The sequence below is a fragment of the Peromyscus californicus genome, unplaced genomic scaffold (assembly GCF_007827085.1).
Source record: "Peromyscus californicus insignis strain IS unplaced genomic scaffold, ASM782708v3 Scaffold_10__1_contigs__length_136768540, whole genome shotgun sequence".
Lineage (NCBI taxonomy): Eukaryota > Metazoa > Chordata > Mammalia > Rodentia > Cricetidae > Peromyscus > Peromyscus californicus.
Window position 1 is genome coordinate 17,313,366 of NW_026294391.1, and position 25,565 is coordinate 17,338,930.

The 25,565-nt window shown below is 38.8% G+C and overlaps 1 protein-coding gene across 4 annotated transcripts in view; it reads left to right on the plus strand.

Annotated features, from left to right (window-relative positions):
- Phf8 (PHD finger protein 8) overlaps window positions 1-25,565 on the plus strand; it is a 101,463-nt gene that overhangs the window by 60,351 nt on the left and 15,547 nt on the right. For all 4 annotated transcript variants that reach the window (XM_052758711.1, XM_052758621.1, XM_052758879.1 and 1 more), the window contains 5 exons: window positions 1,261-1,439; window positions 1,897-1,982; window positions 2,522-2,655; window positions 3,262-3,572; window positions 20,732-20,827. In XM_052758711.1, coding sequence (XP_052614671.1) covers window positions 1,261-1,439; window positions 1,897-1,982; window positions 2,522-2,655; window positions 3,262-3,572; window positions 20,732-20,827 — 806 coding nt within the window. The remainder of the gene's footprint in view (window positions 1-1,260; window positions 1,440-1,896; window positions 1,983-2,521; window positions 2,656-3,261; window positions 3,573-20,731; window positions 20,828-25,565) is intronic.

The following is a 25,565-nucleotide window of genomic DNA, read 5'->3' on the forward strand; positions in this document are numbered from 1 at the left end:
TGTGTTTTTTTTTTCCAGAAGTGTTATCTATTTTAGGTTCTTCCTTTCATGTCAAGTTTTTAAAAATCATTTATTCTTTGACAGTATTATACACATACTCAATGCATTTGTTGTTCTAAGAACAGTTGATCATTTATTTTTGTAGTAATTTTTATTTTCGAGACAGGGTTTCTTTTGTAGCCTTAGCTGTCCTGAAACTTGCTCTATAGACTAGGTTAGCCTTGAAATTGCAGAGATTCATCTGCCTTTGCCTCCTGAGTGCTGGCTGGAGTTAAAGTTGTGCACCACCACTGCCCGGATAAATAATTTTTGAGAATTTAACCTTAATATGATCATTTAAATAAAACCTGCAGTGACCACAGCAGTTGTCATCCCAACATGAATAGGGGAAATATCATAAGGTCTCATGTTGCTTGAGTTTTCCTGCCTACCCCACAGTCAGGACAAATCTCTGTCACTCGCCAGTCCCACAGTCGCTCAGACCCAACCAAGTAAACACAGAGACTTATATTGCTTACAAATTGTATGGCCATGGCAGGCTTCTTGCTAACTGTTCTTATATCTTAAATGAATCCATTTCTGTAAATCTATACCTTGCCACGTGACTCGTGGCTTACCAGCATCTTCACATGCTGCTTGTCCTGGCGGCGGCCGGCAGTGTCTCCTTCCTCCGCCTTCCACTTCCCAGAATTCTCATCTCTCCTTGTCCTGCCTATACTTCCTGCCTGGCCACTGGGCAATCAGTGTTTTATTTATACAGAACGATATCCACAGCAGTCTCATGCCTTGGTGAAGAGCTACAGGCAAGGGAAAATCAATCTTCTCCAGGAATGAGGCACCTAATAGGTTATCCAATCACATGTGTTCAGCCCTAAATACATAAACATACAAAAGGCACTAAATGGATTCAGTAGGTTGTATTTACGTGTATATATGTGTGTATATTATTATTGCAACACATAAATGGCAATAAGAGGTTATGAATTTGAAAGGGAGTAGGGAGACATGGGAGGAGCTGGAGAGGGGAGAGGGATGATACGTGTCATTTTTTTACAAAAATGGTGGATTTTGACTCATCAAAAAAATTGCACAGTATAATCACTTAGGGAGAAATTGCCTTTTGGGGAGAGTAATGAGTAGGGAATGAGGCCAGAAATTTGCATACGTTAAGCATGCATTCTACCATTGATCCATATTTTTAGCCCTACTGTGATAATATCTCACATGACTCATTTCATGCTCTTTTCCTTGTTTTTCTAGTACCAAGAGAGTAAAGAGCTTATCCAAGTCTCGGAGAGCCAAAATTGCAAAGAAGGTAGACAGTGCAAGGCTGGTAGCAGAACAGGTCATGGGAGCTGAATTTGACTTGGATTCAGATGATGAACTGCAGATTGATGAGAGACTGGGAAAGGAAAAGGCGAGCCTGATAATAAGATCAAGTATGTTTCTGTTCTATTTTTCCCTGTCTTGCCATTTCACGTTTGGTTTAGGTTTGAACTTGTTGGTTTTCTGGTTTACCAGGCTATATATACTCACATATTTTTTTTTTTTTGCTTTGGAGACTTATTTTTCAGTTAATTCCTCACCTCTTTGAATTATTTGTTAATGGTCATTACTTCAGAGAAAATTACATTCATTTATTTAGTTTTTTATTTATTTTTGATTTTTTTGCACAGGGTTTCTCTGTTTAGCCCTGACTGTCCTGGAATTTACTCTGTAGACCAGGCTGGCCTTGAACTCAGAGATCTGCCTGCCTCTGCCTCCCAAGTGCTGGAATTAAAGGCATGCACCACCACTACCTGGCAAAAGTTACATTCCTATCTTTTTTCCTTTGAGTGTTTGGCTCAGATGCATCATAATCTTAGGCTCATACTAATATATTGCATTTTATTTTAGAATTTCCCCGGAAGTTGCCCCGAGCAAAGCCTTGCTCTGACCCCAACCGAATTCGTGAACCTGGAGAAGTTGAGTTTGACATTGAGGTAGGAGCGTGCCCTGGGTCTAGTTAAGGGATAAAGATATTGTACATTTAATTTCTGAAATATTTACAAAATAAAAGACTGCATGCTAGGCTAGGGATATTCTTCATTGTAGAGCACTTGCTTAGCATGTTCAAAGCCTTGGATTCACTTCCGGTCCTACAAAAAATTAAATTGCATGCTAAGTTGTGACCAGCCAATAAATGGAGGATTATAATCTATTTAATTTTTTAAAAAATCCTTTAATAAAGAACAAAATAAAAGGCAGTGTCACTTAACAAAAATAGTGTCTATCTAATTTGAAGTTTATGATGTGTCCTTTCACAAATTGTTTTCCTTCATTGATCCCTTGATTGCTCACCTATCAAATAGGAGTCATAGTGCTTTTACAAAAATGCTGTAAAGATTCAAATGAAAGGATAAATCTTCTGCATAATAAATGATTTACATTTAGGATGTTAGGACTCACACTGTCAACCCTGTATTGGAAACTTATCAGACCTGCCCTGTACAATTGAGACAGTATGCTCTTTCCTTAACAGGAGGACTATACAACAGATGAGGACATGGTGGAAGGGGGTGAAAGCAAGCTTGGGAATGGGAGTGGAGCTGGTGGAATTCTTGATCTACTTAAGGCCAGCAGGCAGGTGGGGGGACCTGACTATGCTGCCCTCACGTGAGTAATCTTCATTTTCTAGGCTATTAAAGAGTACCACCTAAAGGGCTAGGCCATTTATTGAGCATTTTTATATGTTTTGAGTTTTTGAGACAGGGTCTCTTTATTTAGTCCAGGCTGGTCTGGAATTCCTAGTCCTTCTGCCTTGCCTCCAAGTGAGTGCTAGTATAACTTACTGAACCAAGTAAACAGACAATTAACAAGGACATTCATGCTGAAAGAATAATGTGGATGTGAAAACTATCCTGGGAATCTTCAGATCTGGCAGTGACAGGATATGTAGACTTGAAGAGAAATCAATTTTAAGTACATTGAAAATGGCCCAGGGAGAGTCATAGAAAGAGAATTGTTAATAAAAAGGAAATAATGCAGCATAGATGAAAAAAAGAGAGATTCTGTCTGCTCTCATTGCTTGTCTTTAGAGAGACTTGAGGCAAAACTAGCTTTTCATGAAAACAGTTTTTAATATCTTCATTCCTAACCCTGGATAGTTCTTGTCTTTGTAACACCTTGATTGCCATAGCTGTTCTTCCTCCCTGAGTGTTCTTACAACTAGTTTCTTCTGACTAGAATAACTACCCCAGTGTTTCTCCTCTTTCTTTACAGTGAGGCACCAGCCTCCCCCAGCACTCAAGAGGCCATCCAGGGCATGTTGTGTATGGCCAACCTGCAGTCCTCATCATCCTCACCAGCTACCTCCAGCCTGCAGGCTTGGTGGACCGGGGGACAAGACCGAAGCAGTGGGAGCTCCAGCAGTGGGCTTGGCACCGTATCTAGCAGTCCTGCTTCCCAGCGTACCCCAGGGAAGCGGCCCATCAAGAGGCCAGCGTACTGGAAAAACGAGAGCGAGGAGGAGGAGAATGCCAGTCTCGATGAGCAAGACAGCTTGGGAGCATGCTTCAAGGATGCTGAGTATAGTAAGAATGTGTTAGCATATGGGGCTAGATTGAAAGAGTTCCCTTTAGCCCAATCTCAATCCTAACTCTAAGACAGCCTGTAGTGAACACAGGCCTGACCTTAAGCTAGATGCTTATTTTTTTCTGAACCATGTTTTCTTGTTCTGTAAAATGGGGATATCTCTAGGTTGTTGTAAGAATTAGAAATTATACTTACTCTCAGCACACTAGGTCCTTGGATTACTCGTGGTATGTCCTCCAATATAGTATATAGTTCTCTTATAATTAGCTGTCATGTGGTTTTTGTGCTATTCATCTTTCACTCTAGCAAACTCTTTTCCTCTCTTGCTTATTTGACTGCCACCATCTGTATTGTTAATGTTATATATTAACCAGTTCATTTTTTGTGAAGGTATATACCATCAGCCCTCCATAGCCAAGCATTTTACATTCATGCTTTCATGCATAGATCAAAAATATGTGGAAAAAATTGCATCTGTACTGAACATGTACAGACTCTTTTCCCATTTTCCTCTAACTTGTACAACTGTTTACATTGGACGTATACATGGATGAAGGGCAGAGAGTGTATGCAAATAGCATGCCATTTTATATAAGGAATTTAAGCACACATGGGTTTTGGTTGATGGGAGAGAGCATTCTGGAATCAGTTCCCTTCAGGTATTGATGGAAAACTGAGATGACCTTCATTAAACTTTACATATTTAAGAAACAAGTCCTAAAAATGATGAGTCATTAAAAGGATGATTTTTGGATTTTTGTATTATTTCTTTTATGTGATGTGGATGGGTGTTTTGTTTTCATGTATGTCTATGCACCATGTGTGTGCATGATGCCGACAGAGGTCAGAAGAGGTCATTGAATCCCCTGGAACTATAGAGTTTGAGTTGGTTTTGAGCGGTCATGTGCGTGCTGGGAAATCAAACCCAGGTCCTCTGGAAGAACAGCCAGTGCTCTTAACCCTTGAGCCATCTCTCCATACTTTGGAAGAGAAGTTTTAATATGTATTTGTCTAATGGCTAAGGATGTTGAACATTTTAAAGCATTTTCAGACATTTGCATTTCATTTTTTAATTGGGTTGTTTGTTTTCATGTTGAATTTTTTGTTTTTATATATTCTAAATATCAACCCTCTGTTGGATGCTGTGTTAATTACTTTTCTATTACTGTGATAAAACAGCATGACCAATGCAAATTATAAAGAGAGTGTTTAATTGGGGTTAGGTTTCCAGGGGGTTAGTGTCCATGATAGTGGAGCATCACGGAACAGCTGGAAGCCCCTACACTGCAAGCAGGACGCAGAGAGTGCACTGGGCATGGCACAAATCTGTTGAAACCTCAAAGCCCACCCCAAGTGACACACCTCTCCTAACAAGGCCACACCTCCTAATCCTTCCCAACAATTCTACCAAGTGGGGACCAAATAGTCAAACATATGTGTAAATGCAGGACATTCTCATTCACACTGCCACACATATCTCTTGATAAGATTTTTCCCATCCTGTAGGCTGCCTCTTCATTCGTTTGCATCCTTAGCTGTACAAAAACTGTTTAGTTTCATGAGGTCCTATTTATTAATTTTTAGTCTTAATGCCTGTACTATTATGGTCTTGTTCAGAAAGTCCTTTCCTGTACCAGTGAGTTCAAACATATTCCCGACTATCTACTCTATCAGAGTCAGGGTATCAGGTCTTATGTTAAGGTCCTGGATCCATTTGGAGTTGACTTTTGTTCAGGGTGAAAGATGAAGATCAAGTTTCACTCTTCTACATGTAGCTATCTAGTTTGACCAGCTGTCTTTTCTCTGAGTATTATTGGATTCTTTGTCAAAACTCAGATGTGTTCATGAGTTCAAAATTCTATTCTATTGATCAATGAGTCTGGGTTTTTTTTTATGTCAATACCATGCTGTTTTCATTACTACAGCTCTGTAGTATGATTTGAAATCTGGGGTGGTACTATCTCTAGCAGTTTTGCTGTTATTTAGGACTTTTTGACTATCCTGGGACTTTTGTGTTTCCTTATGAAATTTAAGATTTTTTTTCAATTTCTGTGAAGAATTGTATTGGAATTTGATGGGGATTGTGTTGAATCTGTAGCTTGCTTTTTGACAGTATAGTCGTTTTCACAATATTCTGTCAATACATGAATGTGGGAAATACTTCCATCTTCTGGTGTTCTTTACAGTTTTTCTTTTCAGTGTCTTAAGGTTTTCATTGTACAGGATTTCATTTCTTTAGTTAGATTTATTCCAAGATGTTTTTTGAGGCCATTGTGAAAGGTACTGCTTTCTCTGAGTCCTTTCTCAGTATGTTTGTCATTTGTATATAGGAAGACTACCAATTTTTTTTTTTTTTTTTTTTGGTTTTTCGAGACAGGGTTTCTCTGTGTAGCTTTGCGCCTCTCCTGGAACTCACTTGGTAGCCCAGGCTGGCCTCGAACTCACAGAGATCCGCCTGGCTCTGCCTCCCGAGTGCTGGGATTAAAGGCGTGCGCCGCCACCGCCCGGCCCGGAAGACTACCAATTTTTATGTGTTAATTTTATATCTTGCTACTTTGCTGAATATATTTATCAGCTGTAGGAGGTTTCTGGTGGCATCTTTAGGGTCTTTCACATATAGAACCATATCATCTGAAAATAAATATATCTTGACTTCTTCCTTTCCAATTTGTATCCCCTTGATCTCCATCACTAGTCTCATTGCTGTAGCTAAGACTTCAGGTACTCTGTTGAACAGGAGTCGGGAGAATGGACAACCATGTCTTATTCCTGATTTTAGTGGAAATGCTTTGAGTTTCTCACCATTTAGGTTGATGTTGACTGTGGACTTCTTGTATATTGCCTCTATTATTGTTCAGATATATCCTCTGTATCTTTAGATTCTCCAGGACTTTTATCATGAAGGGGTGTTGGATTTTGTCACAGGCCTTTTCTGCATCAAATGAGATGATCCTGTGGTTTCTGTCCTTTAGTCTACTTACATTGTGGATTATGTTTGTTGAATTTTGTATATTGAACCATTCCTGTGTCTCTGGAGTAAAGCCAGCTTGATCACAGAGGATAATCTTTTTTATATGTTATTGAATTCTATTTGCAATTGTTTTTGGTATTAAGGGTCCATTGCATTCCATTCAAATTTTAGAACCAACTTTTCCACTTCTTCAAAATTGTTTTGAAAGAGATTGCATTGAATATGTAGATCACTTTGGAGAATATTATTGTCTTAACAATATTAGACATCCAATCTTAGTATTGGATGTCTTTCCATTTATTTTTGTCTTTGTAGCCTTTCACATCTTATACTTCCTTTGTTAGATTTATTCCTTCTCATTTTTGATATTACTATAAATGCAATTTTCTTTATTTCCTTTATGGATTTTTCATTGTTAATGTATAGAAACACAACTAATTCTTATATGTTGATCATACATTTTTCAACTTCGTAGAATTCTATTAGCTGTAATGTCCTCATCCCCACCCCAACCATGGTGGGTTCTTAAGAATTTTGTATATATAGGGATTTTTTTCTCCTTTCCAATTTGGTTCTCCCTTTTAAATTTTTACACTGATGTTTAATTAGTTTTGCTTACAAGCAAGAATTTTCTATTTCCAATGGTGAATATGTAACATCATTAGGTAAGGATGTCAGTTTAAAAGGAATTTATACAGGATCCTAAAAAAATACTAGATGTTAGTACTCTGTAAAATGAAGCAAGCTTGACTATTAGCAATTCTCTGTGCCTGTTACTCAGAAGCAGTTCTTTTTGGTCTCCACATCCTATCATTTTTAAAACAAGGCCTTTATTATTGCATTCCTATCAAAGCCTTAAGACATGGGGTTTCTTTTTTGGGGGGGGAGTGTATTTTGGCCTAGAAATTTGTGATCTGCCACAGACATGTATCCAAAGGTGTTTGTTGTATCATTTCAGTATTTTGGTTTTATTAATTTGGTACTACTGCATCCTGTGGTTCATCCTTTTCTGCTGCTGCCAGCAGTGCTTGTAGTAACAATAATACTGTAAGGAGAGTCATTACTGTCACTTATTGATCTTTCAAGATACCAAGGAAGCCAGGCAGTGGTGGCACACGCCTTTATTCCCAGCACTCGGGAGACAGAGACAGGTGGATCTCTGTGAGTTTGAGGCCAGCCTGATCTACAGAGCGAGATCCAGGATAGGCGCCAAAGCTACACAGAGAAACCCTGTCTTGGAAAAAAAGCAAAAAAAAGATATCAAGGAAATAGTCCTTGTTGACATAACTAAATATTAGGGTACCATATTTTAGTGATAAAGCTCCTTATGGGGGAGTAAATGAATGTGTTTCAGGTATATTTTGCTTTTTTTGCTTTTAAGGTTTTTGTTTTTGAGACGGGTTCTCACATAGCACCAGAGGCTGGCCTTGAACTCACTATGTAGCTGAGAACAACCTGGACTCTTGATCCTTGTCTTAGTTAGGGTTTCTATTGATGTGATGAAACGTCATGACCAAAAAGCAAATTGGGGAAGAAGGGATTTATTTGGCTTTACTTCCACATTGCTGTTCGTCACTGAAAGAAGTCAGGAGAGGAACTCAAATAGGGGAGGAACCTGGAGGCAGGAGCAGATGCAGAGGCCATGGAAGGGTGCTGCTTACTGGCTTGCTCCCCATGGATTGCTCAGCCTGCTTTCTTATAGAACCCAGGACCACCAGCCCAAGGAAGGCACCACTATGGACTGGGCTTTTCCTCATCAATCACTAAGAAAATGCCCTACATACAACCCAGTCTTATGGAGGCATTTCCTTGATTGAGGTTCCCTCCTCTCAGATGACTTTAGCTTGGATCAAATTAACATAAAACTATTCAGCACAATCCTCTTGCCTCCAGTTCTGAATGTCAGAATTATAGGTATGTACCACCACATCTAGCTTTGTTCCTGATTTTCATCTCTAGCTGCTGTTTTCTTCCTTTATATGGTGTATCTGGAAATCTTGATCTATCCCATCTTCATTTTATAAAATTCTCACCTACTCTTATTTGACTTTGCTCATCTGTCCTTATTTATGTGCATTCCAAATTGTAATTCAAACGAAAAATGTTTTTTATACTCTAGAGAAAGAACACATTAATGTATATATCAGTTATTTTTCTTATTTCTATGACTAAATACTTAACAAGATGTAACTTAAAGGATGAACTATTTAGTTTACAGTTTAAAAAAGAATACAGTCTATTATAGTGGGGAAGGAATGGCAACAAGAATGTGAGATAGCTGATCATATTTTGTCTGTAAGCAAAAAGCATAGAACAGATAGGAAATGGGGCCAGGCCACAAAACCTCAAGACCCACTTCTCCAGTACGGGTTCTCCAACTAAAGATTCCACAACCTCCCAGAACAGTGCCATGTAGTCGGACTTTTTCTGTCCCACCTGCCAGCTCCAAATCATGACACAGAGACTTAATTACGAAAGCTTGGCTGATAGCTTAGGCTTGTTTCTATCTAGTTCTTACAACTTTAACCCACTTTTATCAATGTACTTCTTGTCTCATGACCTTATTACCTTTATTGTGAACTTCCCATGCTGCTTCCTCTTCGTCTGGCTGGCGACTCTCTGCATCTCTGCCCTTCTTCCTAGCATCCTCTCTGCCCTGAAAATCCTGACTAGCTATTGGCTATTCAGCTTTTTATTAAACCAATCAGAAGGTGCCTTGGCAAAGACACATGTTCACAGTGTACAAAAAGATTATTTCACAACAGTGCCACCAGCTAAGAAGTAAATGTTCAGACACATGAGCCTAAAGTACAACATTTTACTTTCAAACCACAATATTCTGCCCCTGCCCCCATCCCAATTTGTTCATGGCCATCTCATAATATAAAATTGTATTCATTACAACCTCAAAAGCCCCTATAGTCTTTAATAATTCTAACACTATTCAAAAGTTGTAAGATTCAAGTCAGGAAGCTACACACTTCCAATATACAGGAACATACAGTAAACATTTCCATTCCAAAAGGGAGAAATGGGGATATAGCAAGGAATGATCAGACCAATGTAAGACTGAAACCCAGCAGAGCAAGCACCAAATGCTACAACTTTCCCTGTTGGGCATCTGGGGCTTGTGATAGAATCACCTGAGTTCCAAGGGACTGAGTAGCCCCACTCTTCCTCTAGTTTTGCTCCCTGCAGCACACATAACCTCTGTGCCAGCTACACTCCTGGCCTGAAGCTTTCTTTGGCAGATAGATCTTATGGTTTTGGATTCTCCAGTACCCTAGAGTCTCTATAGTAACTTGAACTTTACTTTCATAGCTTCATACATTGGTGTATCTTGTCTCCTTGCAGGGACTCCAACCCTGCCACACATTGCCTGGATTCAGCACTTCTGTAGAACCATGATGCAAAACTTGATTACTTCCTCAATTCTGAATCTTTTATGCCTTCAAAACCAGTATCATGTGGGTGATGCTGCCATGTTCAGCTGCCAGTTCAAGATACATCTTAGATCAAAGATACAGTGTCCTTTGTATGCTTTTGTGGCTGAATCTGGGAAAACACTTTTTTATGAAGTTGCTTTTAAACTAGGAACCCCTCCAGGGATTATTGTCAGTTTTACCCTCTCTTAAAATGAATTCACTTGTTCACTAGTTGGAGCCTTTGATGGATGAGTTCTACCATTAGGATACATTTCCTGCCGGGCGGTGGTGGCGCACGCCTTTAATCCCAGCACTCGGGAGGCAGAGCCAGGCGGATCTCTGTGAGTTCGAGGCCAGCCTGGGCTACAGAGTGAGTTCCAGGAAAGGCGCAAAGCTACACAGAGAAACCCTGTCTCGAAAAACCTAAAAAAAAAAAAAAAAAAAAAAAAAAAAAAAAAAAAAAGGATACATTTCCTGTCATCCCAGTGCAGAGTACTCGGTTACTCTTCAATAGTGCTAATTATCTCTTTAACAATTACACCTACTTTTGTACCTTACATGGCCACCTTTTTAAACCTAGTCAAGTTACTTTCTTCATCACCCTGCATACTTTTCATATCTTTATAAATTACCTGGATAAGAAGAGCAAGGAATAACCAAGACCTGTTCTAACCTAAATGCCATCCTATCTTGAGATTTCTTCCACACACACACACAAAAGGGGTCTATTACCTTTTAATTCAGCCTCATTGAATTTCTTAGGAAACTGCCAGAATACAGCTAGATTAATTGCTAGAATATGAATGGCCTCTAGGCCAGAAGGAATCTTGTTCCCTTCTGAAACCTCAAGAACTAGGCCTCCCGTGATCCACATTTCTTTTGGCATTCTGGTTTTCTGAATCCTATTAGAATGTCTTCATTTTGTTTTGCTTATAGTATTTAAGGGCTTTTCTACCCTATATCTCCAAATTCTTTTACATTCCTCCTATAAACCAGTTCTAAAGGCCTATGAACCACAGGGCTGGAAAGATGGCTCTGTGGTTAAGAGCATTGGCTACTCTTCCAGAGGCCGTAGGTTCACTTCCCAGTACTGACATGATGGCTCACAACCAACTGTAATTCCAATTCCAGGGAGTTAGACACCCTCTTCTAGTCTCTGGCATCTTGAATACATGTGATACACAGACATACATGCAGACACAAACACCTATCCACAAAAAAAAATTTAAAAAATTAAAAAGTCTTATTAACCCATGGGCAGGTGTATCACAGCAAACAGCCCCACTCCTCAATACCAATTTCCTGTATTACTTTTTTTTTTACATGACCAGATGCTTATTGAGAAGCAGTTTAAGGAAGGAAGGGTTTATTTGGGCTTCATGCTTTGAAAAGGGGTACAGTGCATCATAGTAAAGAAGGGAAGGCAGCAGGAACCTGAGGCAGCTTGTCACATCACATCCTCAGTCAGGAAGCAGATAATAAACAGGAATCAGGCCCAAGCAGTAAAAGTTCAAAGCCCACTTCTTCCAGCAATGCTCTGTTTCCTAATGATTCCACAACCTTTCAAAACAGTGCCGTCAGATAGGGACCAAGTATTTAAACATAGGAACCTATGGGGGTTATTTCTCATTCAAATCACAGCAGTATATGAAAATTTCTCTGAATCAGTTTAAGAAATTACATCATCATGACTAATCTCACATGGTCTACTATAGCTTCTTTATCTTGATTCTCTGCAACTATACTGTTGGCCTGTGTCTCTGTCTACAGCTGATTTGAATCTGCCTCCATGACCTCTATGACTACTGCTACTACTTCACAACCTCCTTCTCCCCCCATCCCAGTTGCTGTGGATAGAACTGCTAGTTCTATTAGTAGTGGTAAAAATTAGCATTTTTGTTGTGCTATCCTCCCTCCTCTCCCCTCCCCTCCCCACTCCTCTCCCTCCTCTCTTCCTCTCCTCTCCTCTCCTCTCTCCTTTCCCACTTCTTCCTCCTCACTCTCACTTTCCCCACTCCAAGTGTGTGTGTGTGTGTGTGTGTGTGTGTGTGTGAGAATTGAACCAAATGTTAGGCAAGCAGATTATCAAACTGAACTACATCCTCAACCCCGGTCTTATTCATGATCTTAGAGGAAACTTCTCAGTTTTTCACTTGACTGTGATTTAATTGTGGCTGTAATAAAGGCCCTATATAATGCCTTTATGTTTTTGTTTTTTTCTGAGGAGAATTTTTATATGACTCTAGACTTTTATTTATTCACACATTCTTATATGCACAGTGGGGAGCATATACAACATGATGTGTCCATGGAGGTCAGAGGACAATTTGCAAGAATTGGTTCTCTCCTTCCACAATGTGTGTCCCAGGCATTTAACTCAGGTTATCAGGTTTGCCAGCAAGCACATTCACCCACTGAGCAATCTTGCCAGCCCTATAAGAATATTTTGTAATCTTGATATAATATTGCATTTTATGAATTTGTTTTTCTATGTAGACCAATGTCCATCGGTTCCTTTTGTCCTATTTATTTTTTACTGGTGTGGTTTTCTCATGTTGAACCACTCTTGCATTCCCAAGATAGATCTCATTTAGTTATGGGATATAATCCATTTAATATTCTTCTAAATTCAGTTTAGTAGTATTTCATTAAGGATGCTTTATGTCAACAGTCACAAGAGATTTGGGTCTAGGATTTTCTCCTATTTTAGTACCCTTTTCTCTTCCTGGCTTCTGGATGAAGGTATTGCACACTTTATAGAATGAATAGCTTTACTCTGTGTTTTGGAACAGTTTGAAAATAGTTGGCATTAATTTTTTTTAAGTATTTAACTGAAGTCACCAGGTTGGCCACAGGTTCATTTTTTCATAGACAGTTTCTCTCTGTGTAGGGGTGTTCTGACTTTTACAGGTGGTGCCACTGTGTCTAGCTTGGGCTTTTCTTTGTTACATTCCCCACACTAATATTCAGAGTGACTCTGCAAGTTTGCAATTACACCAATAAACAGTGACCGAGAAGCTCCCTTTCCCCATATTTTCTCCAGTATTTGTTGTCAGTTGTTTTCTTCATCTTAGGTATTCTGACTAGGTTAAGATGAATCTCAAAGTAATTTTGACTTGCATTTCCCTAATTGCTAAGGATGATGAACATTTTTTTTTATGAATTTTTTCGAGACAGGGTTTTTCTGTGTAGCTTTGGAGCCTATCCTGAAACTCACTCTGTAGACCAGGCTGGCCTCGAACTCACAGAGATCTAGATTCCTGCCTCTGCCTCCCGAGTGCTGGGATTAAAGGCATACACCACCACGCCTGGTGTGATGATGAACATTTTTTAAAGTTTTTTTTTTATTAAGAAAATGTTTTCATTCATTTTACACACCAATCAAAGATCCCCCTCTTACCTCCTTCCGCCTCCCCCAGCCTCCCCCTCCCAACCCACCCCCAATCCCCCCCACAAGAAGGCAAGGCCTCCCATGGGGAGGCGCATCCAATAGAGGCAAGTCCAAGCCCTTCCCCCTGCCTCAAGTCTGCATGAGGTGTCCCATCATAGGTAGTGGGCTCCAAAAAGCCTGCTCATGCGCCAGGGATGGATTCTGATCCTACTGCCAGGGGGCCCCCCAACAGATCAAGCTACACAACTGTCTGGCCATGCAGAGGGCCTAGCCCAGTCCCATGCAGGCTCCACAGCCTTGATTCAACTTTCATGAGTTCCCACTAGTTTCATTTGGTCATCTCTACAGGTTTCCCTGTCATGATCTTAATGCACTTGCTCATAGAATCCCTCTTCTCTCTCTTTGACTGGACTCCTGGAGCTCTGCCTGGTGTTTGGCTGTGGATCTCTGCATCATCATCTTCCATCAGTCCCTGGAGAAAAGCTCTGTGATGACAGTTAGGGTATTCACCAATCTGATCACTGGGGTAAGCCAGTTCAGTTCAGGCACTCTCTCCACTATTTCTAGTAGTCCAAGCTGGGGTCATCCTTGGGGATTCCTGGCAACTTCCCTAGCACTGGGTTTCTCTATATCCCCATGATGTCTCCCTCTATCATGGTAGATGATGAACATTTTTAAAGGGACTTCTTAGCTACTTTTATTTCTCCCTTTGAGAACTCTCTGTTCAGATCTATAGCCCACTTTTGAATGGGTCATTTTTTACTCTTATTTTCTGAGTGTTTTATGAAATCATGGTTATTAATGTCAGATGTGTAGCTGGCAAAGTTTCTCTCCTGCTCTGTGGGCTTCCTCTTTACTCAATTGTTTCTTTAGCTGTGCAGAAGCTTCTTAGTTTTATGAGGTCTCATTTGTCAATTGTTGGCTTTCCTAGGCAAATGGTCCTATTTAGAAAGTCTTATTCCTATGCCTTTATCTTGTAGGATCTTGCCTATGTTTTTTCCTAGCACTTTCAGTGTTTCAGGTTTCACATTTCAGTCTTTGAGTTAGTTTTTATGCAAAGTGATAAATACAGGTTTAATTTAATTCTTCTACCTGTAGACATCAGATTTCCCTATCATTTGTTGTAGATGCTATCTTTTCTCCAGTTTATGTTTTTGGCATCTTTGTTAAATATTAAACAGCTGTTTAATGTTACATGTACTCATGTTTATGCCTTCCTTCTATTTTGTTCCACTGGTCTACGTGTCTGGTTGGGGTTTTTTGTTTGTTTGTTTTTGCCAGTACCATTCTGTTTTTATTACAATGGCTCTGTAACAATTTTGAAATCTGGAAGAGTAACCCCTCTAGCTTTGTTCTTTTTACTGATGTTCGTTTTGGCTATCGGGTCGTTTGTGGTTCCACATGATTTTAGGATAATGTTTCCTATTTTGTGAAGAATGAGAGGAGCTTGGATTATGATTGTATTGAATCTGTAAACAGGTTTTGGTAGAATGGTTATTCTATCAGTCCATGAGCATGGAATGTCTTTCCATTTTCTGGTATCATTCTTAATCTCTTAAGAGATTTAAAGTTTTCATTGTAGAAGTCTTTCACCTCCTAGGTTTTAGTTCTAGATTTCTTTTGAGGATATTGTGAATGGAAATGTATCCATAATCTCTTTGTTTGTTGTTGGTGTATAGACACTGATTTTTGTAAATTGATTTTTAATCCTGTCACTTTGATGAAATTGTTGATCACTTCTAAAAGTTTTCTGATCACATTTTTAGAATCTCGTGTATAATGTCTTATCTGCAAATATGCAAAGTGACTCCTTTCACTATTTATAACCCTTTAATTTCCTACCTTTGCATTATTGCTCCAGGTAGTGTTTCTAACATTATATTGAAAATAGTAGACAGCCCTGTCTCATTCCTGATTTTTTTTTTTTTTTTTTTTTTTTTTTTGGTTTTTCGAGACAGGGTTTCTCTGTGTAGCTTTGCGCCTTTTCCTGGAACTCACTTGGTAGCCCAGGCTGGCCTCGAACTCACAGAGATCCACCTGGCTCTGCCTCCTGAGTGCTGGGATTAAAGGTGTGCGCCACCACCGCCCGGCTTCCATTTGCATAGTTTATTACATTTATTGACTTGTTTATTTTGAACCATCCCTGCATCTCTGTGATAAAGCCATCTTGGTCTTGGTGGATAACCTTTTTGATCAATGCCTGTATTGGTTTGTAAGTATCTTATTGATGATGTTTGAACCTATGTTCATCAGAGATATTATTGGCCTGTCATTTTCTTTACTGTTCTCATTGTGTCTTTACCTGTTATTGGCATTGTATTAGAATAATACTGGCTTCATAGAAGGAGCTTAGAGGTGCTCTTTCTGTGTCTACTTTTTGAATAATAAGGATTGGTTGTAGTTCTAAGCAAATCTGCCAGAAATCTGCTTTGAATATATCTAGACCCGGGCTTTTGTAGTTAGAGTGATTTTTATTACTGTTTCAGTTTCCTGTGTTACAGTTCTGTTTAGGTTGTTGACCAATTCTTGGTTTAACTTTGGTTTGTGTGAAATTTGTTCATTTCTTTTAGATTTTTTTCAAGTTAATGAACTACAGGTTTTTAAAGTATTCCATTATAATATTCTGAATTTCCTTGTGTCTGTTAAAAATGGTTCCCTGTTCATTTCTGATTCTGTTAATTTGGGTCACTATTTCTTTGTTTGGTTTAGTTGGGTCAAGAGTGTCAATTTTTTGTTTATCTTCTTATAGAAACAGATTTGTTGGTTCTTTATATTGTTTTCTTTGTTTCTATTTTACTAGTTTCTGCTGTGATTTTTTTGTTGTTATTTCTTGCCATATACTAGATTTGAATTTGCTTTGTTTTTTTTCCAAATTCTTGAGTTTTATCTTTAAGTCATATATTTGTACTCTTTCTGATTTAAGTTTGTTTTTGAGACAGGGTCTTGCTGTGTACCTTTGGCCGGCCTAGAGCTCGCAATGGAGATAAGACTGGCCTGGAACTTAGAGAGATCTGCTTGCCTCTGACTCCACAGTGCTGAAATGGGTCTTTGTGATTTTTTAAAATTTATTTATTTTATCTGCATGTACACCATTATGTCAGAAGAGGGCAGCAGATACCAGTAGAGATGGTTGTGAGTCACCATGTGGTTGCTGGGAATTGAACAAATGACTTCTGGAAGATCAGCTGGTGCTCTTAACAGTTGAGCAATTTCTTCAGCCCCATCGTCTTTCTGATTTTTAAATGTAGGCAGTTAGAGCCATAAATTTCCCTCCAGAGGTTTTATTGTGCTGTGTTTTCATTAAGTACCAGAATTTTTTTTTCTTTCTTGATGTCTTCTTTGACCATTTGTCATTCAGTAATGAGTTGTTTTATCTCCTTATCGCCATGAATTTGTATACTTACTAGAGATGTGTCTGGTTTGATTTTATGTTTTATTATTTACAGTAAGATAGAATACTTGGAGTCTGTCTGAATTTGTAAAGATTCGTTTTGTGTCCCAAGATGTAGTCTATTTTAGAGTATTCTGATCATGATTTCCCCTCCCCCAACTCCTCCCAGATACTCTCCACTTCCCCACCCACCCAATTTCATTCCCTTTCTTTCTATCTCTTTAGAAAACAAACACGCAAGCAAAAGAAAAACACACACACAAGAATAGAAAAAAAGAAAAAATACAAGAAATACACACACACAGACACACACACACACTCACACACACACACTTATACACAAAAAACAATTCCCATAAAAACACATAATCAGAAACTGTAACATACAAGCAAAAGATTGTTTTAGTTTGTATCATGGAATGTTTTTCATTCTCCTTCAACTATGGGAGATAGTTTCCTGGGCACAGCAGTCTAGGTTGGCAGTGTGGTCTTTTGGAATTGAAGTGCATTGCTCCAGGCTCTTCTGGCTTTCACTTTTTCTATTGAGAAATCAGGTGTTACTCTGATGAGTTTTCCTTTAATGTGACTTGTGATTTAGGTCCTAGATCCATTTGGAGTTAAGTTTTACAGGCATGGGATGGGGACTGACTCTGGAAGTCTCTTAATTAGGGATCTGGCTTCACAAAGGGTGGCAGAGACAGAACTGAGGGTACACTGGTCTGGCCACAGATGGCCACAGGTCTGAAGGGGACAGTGGAAATGAACTGGAAGGGGGCTACCACTGGAGAAAGAACAGAATGGAGGAGGGAAGGAGTAGTCTACTGGTAGTCTACCTGGTTCCCAGCCAAGTGTGGTGCCTTTGGTGTCTCTAGTGGTTTTGAGGGTTGGTAGGAAGTCACAAAGGAATGGAGGTGGGCTAGGAAGAGTGGCTGAGGGGGCAAGGAGTAAGGGTCAGGTCATTGAGTTAGTCAGTTCCATTTTTATTTCAGCTTGAGATCTCTCCAGTATTTCTATCTCATTACTCAATTTGGTTTTTAAATCTTGAATTGGCTATATCATTTCAATCAGTTTTGTATTTATATTTTGGTCAGCATTACTCAAGGATGTTTTGTTATCCTCTTGAAGTTCAATGAGGTGTTTGTGTCTTTTAAATTTCTTGAATCCCTTAATGACGTTATTATTGTTCTTTTAATTCTATGCCCTGGGGTTCATCTAGATCGTTCTCATTAGAGAACATTTCTATAGGACTAGTGGGTTTGATGGGACACATACTGTTTTGGTCTTTCATATTGTTGTTTTTTAATGTGACCTGGGCTTGTGGACTTCTTTGATTGTGTGTCTAATGTGAGATTTTAGCTTTCCTTAAATTTGACCAGTGTAGGATCTATGTGTCCAGAACTAGGCTAGGTAAAACTGATGTATGTATGAGCTTCTAGATTGGACCGAGGCCAGGCAAAGCCAGGATTGGAGCTGTAGTTTTGAGTTAGGCCTGTGGTTGTAGAGATGAGAGTGGAGGAGGCAGATGGGCTTACAGGGGAAGGACCAACCAGGTTATATCAGCATCACCAGTCTGGAACTAGGCCTCTGCAAAGGGATGGATGGAATTCTAGGGATGTAGTCACCAGGTAAAGCTCTTTTGTAAACTGTGGCCAGTGGGTATGGAGATGGTTGCAGGGCAGATAGGAGACTTAATGGTTCTTTTTGTATGAAGGTGGGCTATTGATTTAGGATCTTTCATTGTTTTAAATGTAGGTATTTGCTGGCTTAAATTGCTCTCTGTGCATTGTTTTTGCTGCATCTTTTAAGTTTTCATATGTTCTATTTTTGTTTCAATTCATATCAAAGGCTTTAAAAAGTTTTTTATTCCTTTTTATTTTTTGAGTGTTACACATGTGTGAAGGTCAGAGGGCAACTTATGGGAGTCAATTTTCTCCTGCCACAATGGGATCCCAGGGGTTGATCTCATGTCTTCAGGCTTGATGGTAGACATCTTTACCCACTGAGCCATCTCACTGAGCCCATATCAAAGTCTTTGAAATCACACAAGTGATTATTTCTTTGATTCTTTTTGAGTATGTATAATTTCCACCTAGTTTTGAATTTTTGCTTTTTTTGTAGTTGGAGAAGATGCTTTGCATTATTTTAGTCTTTTAGAGCTTATTGATATTGAGGAGACAGCTAAGGGAGGGTGGAGTCGTATGTGCAGTATACAGTGATCTATGCATAAAAATGCCGTAACCCATTATTAAAAGTATTAATAAAAAAGAAAACGGGCACAAAAATCTTAGTGAGAACTGGTCATGGTGCTTTATACCTGTAATCCCAGTACTCAGGAGGCAGAAGTATTTGATATTTGAGGCCAGCCTTGGCAGCAGAGTGAGACCTTGTCCCAAAAAACAAAAGAATAGTATTTCTCATTGGTTCTTATGCCTGCCTTTATGCCAGTTGCACACTGAGTTAATTACTATTGTTGAGTAATATGTTTTAAAATCAGGAAGTGGCTTCAACCTTATAATATGCATATTTAAATATATTTTCTTTGAATGCATAGACTTGATTTATAAGCTATACCTTACTACCTGTTGACTAAAATGTGAAGCTCAGAATGGAAATTCCTTATGCAAGTTACTTTACACGTTACCTGTTTCTTCTTATTAAATTAAAAAGATTATCATGTGTGGGTGTCAGAGGACAACTTTATGTAGCCCATTTTTTCCACCTTTCTGTGGGTTCTGGGAGCCCAACCTAAGTCACCAGGCTTGCACAACCAACATTTCTACCTGCCAAGCCATCATCTCTTAAAGTACAACTTTTGAACACAACTTTGCAAGGCAAGGTTAGGTATTATCTATTATTTCGATTTTATGAAACTGTTTTTAGGCCACTACTGTGTCATCCAATATTTCAAAGTAGTTTTCTGACCCTAAGGCACCAAGTTTTTCTGCTGTGTGACACTTATTTCTTTGGAGTAGGAAAACTTTCAGATCTAGCAAAGTAATATTGATGGCATTTCCTGAAAGAACTGTGTTATTCGTACTCAGTCCTTTCTAAGAACAGTTAAATCCTCCTTTCTTGAAAGAAAATAGTCAGGAGGCAGACTTTTTACCTCTTTGCTGAAGGAGGAAGGTTTGAAAAATAAACTTACTTTTCTTCAGAGAAGCCCTCTGGAAAGAAGTCGGAGGAGCATTCCTATGAGGTCGTATTCTTAAAATTATCTTCTAAGCTTGGGAGTGGCATCAGAATTTTACTTCATCAATGAGATCTTTCTAGACCATATTCCCAGCAATCCTAAGTGTCTTGCCTATGGATTATGAGGAATTGCCTATGGATTTTGTGATACTCTGTATACTTGTATTTGTTTCTGTAAGACAGAATACTTGTATATGGCTATTTTATCAGTTAGATCATGTAATTCCAATAATCTTGGTCTCAGTTCAACTTAAATGTTTTTATGTGTTTTCAGTATGTACTATTAATTGCCCCCATTATTTCACAACTAATAGATACCTACTTTTCATTATATGAGGCTGCTTTAATATAAAGTAAAAACTACATCCTTTACCTCATTTGTAAATTAGAGGCAGCAGATATAATAATCATTTTCAAAGTACAATGTAGCATCTCCGGTGCAAGTATAACACAGGTTGCTATGGAGAGCTGAGAAGGAGGAATCTGAATCAGATTGCAAGAGCAAGAGAAAGCGTTTTGACAGCGCTAAATCTAGAGCTGAAGTTGGAAAAGGTGAGGCAAGTAACTCACCTGAGTGATGTTGGCCAAATAAATCAGAATGAGGTGGATGTGAGAGAAGGACTTTCATATCAAAGCACAAAGTGTAAGATACTTGGGGACCTTCTGCAGTTGAGCGTGGAGTAAGTAAATGAGTATACTTGAAGAGGAGTAGGACGGACTAAAGTATGATCATTCTGTCTTTGCCTTTTTGGATGAGATTTCATTTTTCTTGTCTTCACCTTTCCCTACAGTCTATCCATCCCTGGAGTCTGATGATGATGACCCTGCTTTGAAATCTCGACCCAAGAAAAAAAAGAATTCAGATGATGCTCCATGGAGTCCTAAAGGTGATGTACTATCTATATCTTAAACTCTCTAGGAGTGGTCAGGCGAAAAAAATTAATTGAAGTAAGAGATATGTGATACAAGAAGATCTTATTCAGTCACTCATTTGCTTAGTCAGCAAACATCTGTTACATTTAGTATCGTGTTAGGTCCCAGAGCTAAAATGATTGTGTGACACAGTTTATGTAATCTAGCTAGGAAGATCATATATGGCTTGAGATGAAGGAAACCAGGAAAATTTCAATAAACCATCTAGGGCTTCTAAGAACGTTCTGGTAACCTTCATCCCAGAAAATCATATGGCTTGAGATGAAGGAAACCAGGAAAATTTCAATAAACCATCTAGGGCTTCTAAGAACGTTCTGGTAACCTTCATCCCAGCGCCCCATGGTAATTTTGTTTCCAAGGAGGAAAAGTATGCTGACTCTTGGGCTCTGCAAGAATCTCAAGATTGTCAACTACTGAGAAGTCGTCTCCGAGGAGGGGAAGGAAGAGAGGGAAAGTAGGTCATTGAGGTCAACATGAAATTTTGAGAGAGAAAATAATTTTCTTCATCTCACTGATTGGGCTGTTTACATCTAAAAGCATTTGGGAGCATTTTAAAATTTGAGTATGTAAAATGTATGTTTCTACGTGTAGTGTTTGAGTGTGCATGTTCACTCCTGTGTGATTATTCATATGTGTATGCAGTTATGTTTATGTGGACATGAGGGAACAACCTCAGGTGTGGGCCCCTGTCTTCCACCTTGTTTGAGGCAGGATCTCTTGTTGTTCAGTGCTGCAATACACCCTGCTTTCAGGGATTCTCCTGTTTCTGCCTCCCATCTCATTTGTAGGCATTCTGGGGTTGTAGATGCCCTTTACCACGTCCAGTTTTACATGGGTTTGGGGATCCAAACTCCAGTTCTCATGCTTATGTGGCAAGTGCTTTAGCCACTGAATTATCTTCCCCAGCCCATGGTGCTTTTGCTGCTTAACAAACTACCCAAACCTTAATGGCCTAAAAGAATATTTACTATTTCAAAAAAAAAAGTTCTTTAAAAAAAGAATATTTACCATTTCTGTAGGTTGGTTAAATTGTTCCTGCAATCTCAGCTAGCTCAATTTTGGACTACGTAGCATAAAAAATTGCTAGGTCCTTTTTCCATACATGGATTTATCCTCACAGAGTAGCAATGGAATTTCCATCAGCAAGAAAGACTAAACCTCAATATACACACACTTTTCAAGCCTCTACTCTGTCATGTTTGCTATTGTCCTAGTGACTACAACAATTTGCATGGCTAAACTTATGGTCTCTGTAATTCTTGGAATGTGTTTTAATGAGTGAATTAGCAAGATATAAAAATCAGGCATATTTTCTCTATTTCTTCCTTATAGATGCTACCTTTAGTTTCTTCTATGAAGATAAAAATTCTAACTTGTGTACTAGAAAAATGTGAAAAATACTAAAAGTAAAGGAAATTATGAAGAAATAGTCATCCAGGATGTTACCATTCAGAAGCCGCCACTGTTAACATTTTAACATTTCCTTCTAGTGTTTTTTCTATTCATTTTTTTTTTCTGGTTGAAGTAACACTGTAGGGGCTGAGGCTATTGCTCAGTAGTAGAGTGCTTGCATATCATGTGAGACTGAATTTAATCCCCTGGAGGAGAGGGGTTTGAAATAATACTGTGTATGATAAAACTTCATACTCTTTTTTTAAATTTTTAATCAAAGGTAGTATGTGTAGCAAATAAAATAATATGGAGGCTATTAGGTTGAACAGCAATGTGTTTTCTCTCTCTCTCTCTCTCTCTCTCTCTCTCTCTCTCTCTCTCTCTCTCTCTCTCTGTGTGTGTGTGTGTCTCTCTCTCTCTCTCTCTCTCTCTCTCTCTCTCTCTCTCTCTCTCTCTCTGTGTGTCTCTCTCTGCTTTTTCTACTCTCAACTCTACACCTTAAAGGCAGATTCTTAGCCTTTATTTTCCCGGTAGACTTCTAAAACTCAAGATAATAGAATTTAAGGCAGTCATAGTACTGCAGCCTGCAGCCCAAGAGAAGTGGAGACAGGAGGATCAAAGGATTGCAAGTTTGCGCTTGCAAGGTGTAATGTAAAAACATGTAAAACACCTACCACCAAGTTTGACAACCTGAGTTCAATCCCTGGAGCCCACATGGTAGAAGGAGAGAATTGACTTCCGCAAGCTGTTCTCTGACCCCTCCACAAAATAAATAAATGTCAAAAAATTATTTTTGCTTGGCATATACCTTTAATCTCAGCATTGGGAGGTAGAGGCAGGCACATCTCTGTGAGTTTGAGGCCAGCCTGATCTATATAGTAGATTTCAAGCCAGTCAGGTCTATATAGTAAGACTTTGTCTCAGAAAATAAAGTATTGCAGACTTACGGTCAGCCTGGGTTGCATAGTGAGGCTGAAGACATTCTGGTCTACATAGTGAGACCTTGTCTCAAAGACTTTTTGCCACCGTTTCTCTATTTATCAACCTAATTTCTGTTTCTCCATGAATATACCTAACTTCTCCTTTAATGTGGAGCATTTATGCCATTGCCAGGTTTTATAATTAGTAATAATATTTGAAGTAATTTATTTAGACTGAATCTCCATGAATCATAGAGTGGTCAACATGTATAAGGATAAACATTGAAAGATCTTTCTCCGACCCTACCCTCTAGCCTTCTACTTCTCCATTTGGAGTAAACCACTTATAACAGTTTCTTATGTTTTCAGAGATCGATTATTTACATATGAGTACCATTTATCTATTTTCTTTGACTTGTTTATTCTATTGGAAGATTCCTTTATATACTGTGTTTTGCTTTTATCACTTAATAATACATTTTGTTTGTTGTTTTTTGACAGTGTCTCACTATGTAGTCTTGGCTGGCTTGCAACTCATAGAGACCTGCCTGTGTGCAGCACACCAGGTTCTCACCCCAAAATACATCTCAAAGATTGTTTCTACTCCCACACAGCAATGTGTGAAACTACCTGTGTCCCTATTCCTTTGACGACAGTTTGTTAATATGAACTGTAACCAATAAGAACTTAAAACCAAGCCAAAAGAAACTTTCTCCCTTAAATTACCTCTTCTTACATATTTGGTCACAAGGATAAGAAAAATAACATACATACATAAATGCCCATTAATTAATACCTAAATTCTGTAATATTAACATTTTGTCAAAGTTGTTTCATCCATCTATCCATATTTATGTAGTTATCTATAGTTTTTCTGAAGCACGTCAAAATAATACATAACTGTCAACATTTTGCCCATTAGTATTTGAATATTTCCTAAGAATGCCTCCCTCTATAACACTGTTTATATCAATATTTGTCAGTTAATAATTCTACAAGATATTGTAATACTCAGTCTATAACCAAAAAATTTCCAACTGCCTTCCAAAAATGTCTTTTTTTTTTTGGTTTTTCAAGACAAGGTTTCTCTGTGTAGCTTTGGAGCCTGTCATAGAACTCACTCTGTAGCCCAAGCTGGCCTTGAACCCACAGAGATCTGCCTGCTTCTGCCTCCCGAGTTCTGGGATTAAAGGTGTGCGCCACCACCACTCGGCCCAAAGATGTCTTTTATCACTCACTTTAAAAAAACTCCAAAATCCAGATACAGTCAATGAGGGACTTTCTTACTCTAGTTTAAAACAACCACCATATTATCATGTTTATATGTCCTGTAGTTCAAGAATTGGGAAGGGCACAGTGGGAACAGTTTGACTCTAGCTCATGATTTCTGGGGCATCAGGCAGAAGAACTTTGAAGGCTGAAGCTAACCTGAGTTTGAATCTTTAGAAGTTTCCCAAGCCGAGTGCCTGCTGTGATAAGATTCATGTGGTTTCCCCACCTGACTAGCTTCCTCATTGCTATGTGATCTCAGAGTAGTTAGAGTTGTTAATTAGCAACTTAAGTAGGTTTCCAAGGATGGGTATTCAAGGAATCCACTAAGAACTTGCCTTTCCTAACTTCACCTTAGAAGTTACACATTATATTACAGTTTACAAATGAGTCTGCTCAGAATCAATTGGGGAGATATAGACTCTTTTTTTGTTACTAATTCATTTTTTTTGAGATTTTAGTATGATTGCATAATTTCCCCCTTCCCTTTCCTCCCTTAGACTCTCCCATATACTCCTCTTTGCTCTCTTTCAAAATCATGGCCTTTTTTTTTCATTAATTGTTGTTACATAACATATATTCCTAAATACATAAATATAACCTGCTAAGTCAGTAGTATACTGTTACTTTTATGTATGTTTCAGGACTAACAATTTGGCATTGGGTAACTAATTGGTGTTTGTCCCCAGGGGAGACTATTTCTCCCACTTTCAGCATTCCTTTTGTACTCTATAGTGTTTCATATAGGATTGAGGCTGCCTGGGCTTTCCCTATCCACTTTGGCATTTCTAGCTTGTTGTACTTGTTCAGCTCATTTTATGGAATCGTGCTGATGAGATTTTATAGGTATCACTTCTGACACTCCTAGAAGATACAATCTCACAGCAAACTCCCTGATCCTCAGGCTCTTACAATCTTTCCATCCCCTTTACCACAATGAGCCCTGAACCACAGGAGCAGGAGTGTTTTGTAGATGTAACCCTTGGGACTGGGCTCCACAACTCTGCATTTTAATTGGTTGTGGTTTTCTCCAATGGTCTACATCTGTTGTTGCAAAGAGAAGTTTTCCTGATGCACAGTAAGGAATACACTTATCTGTGAGTATAAGAAC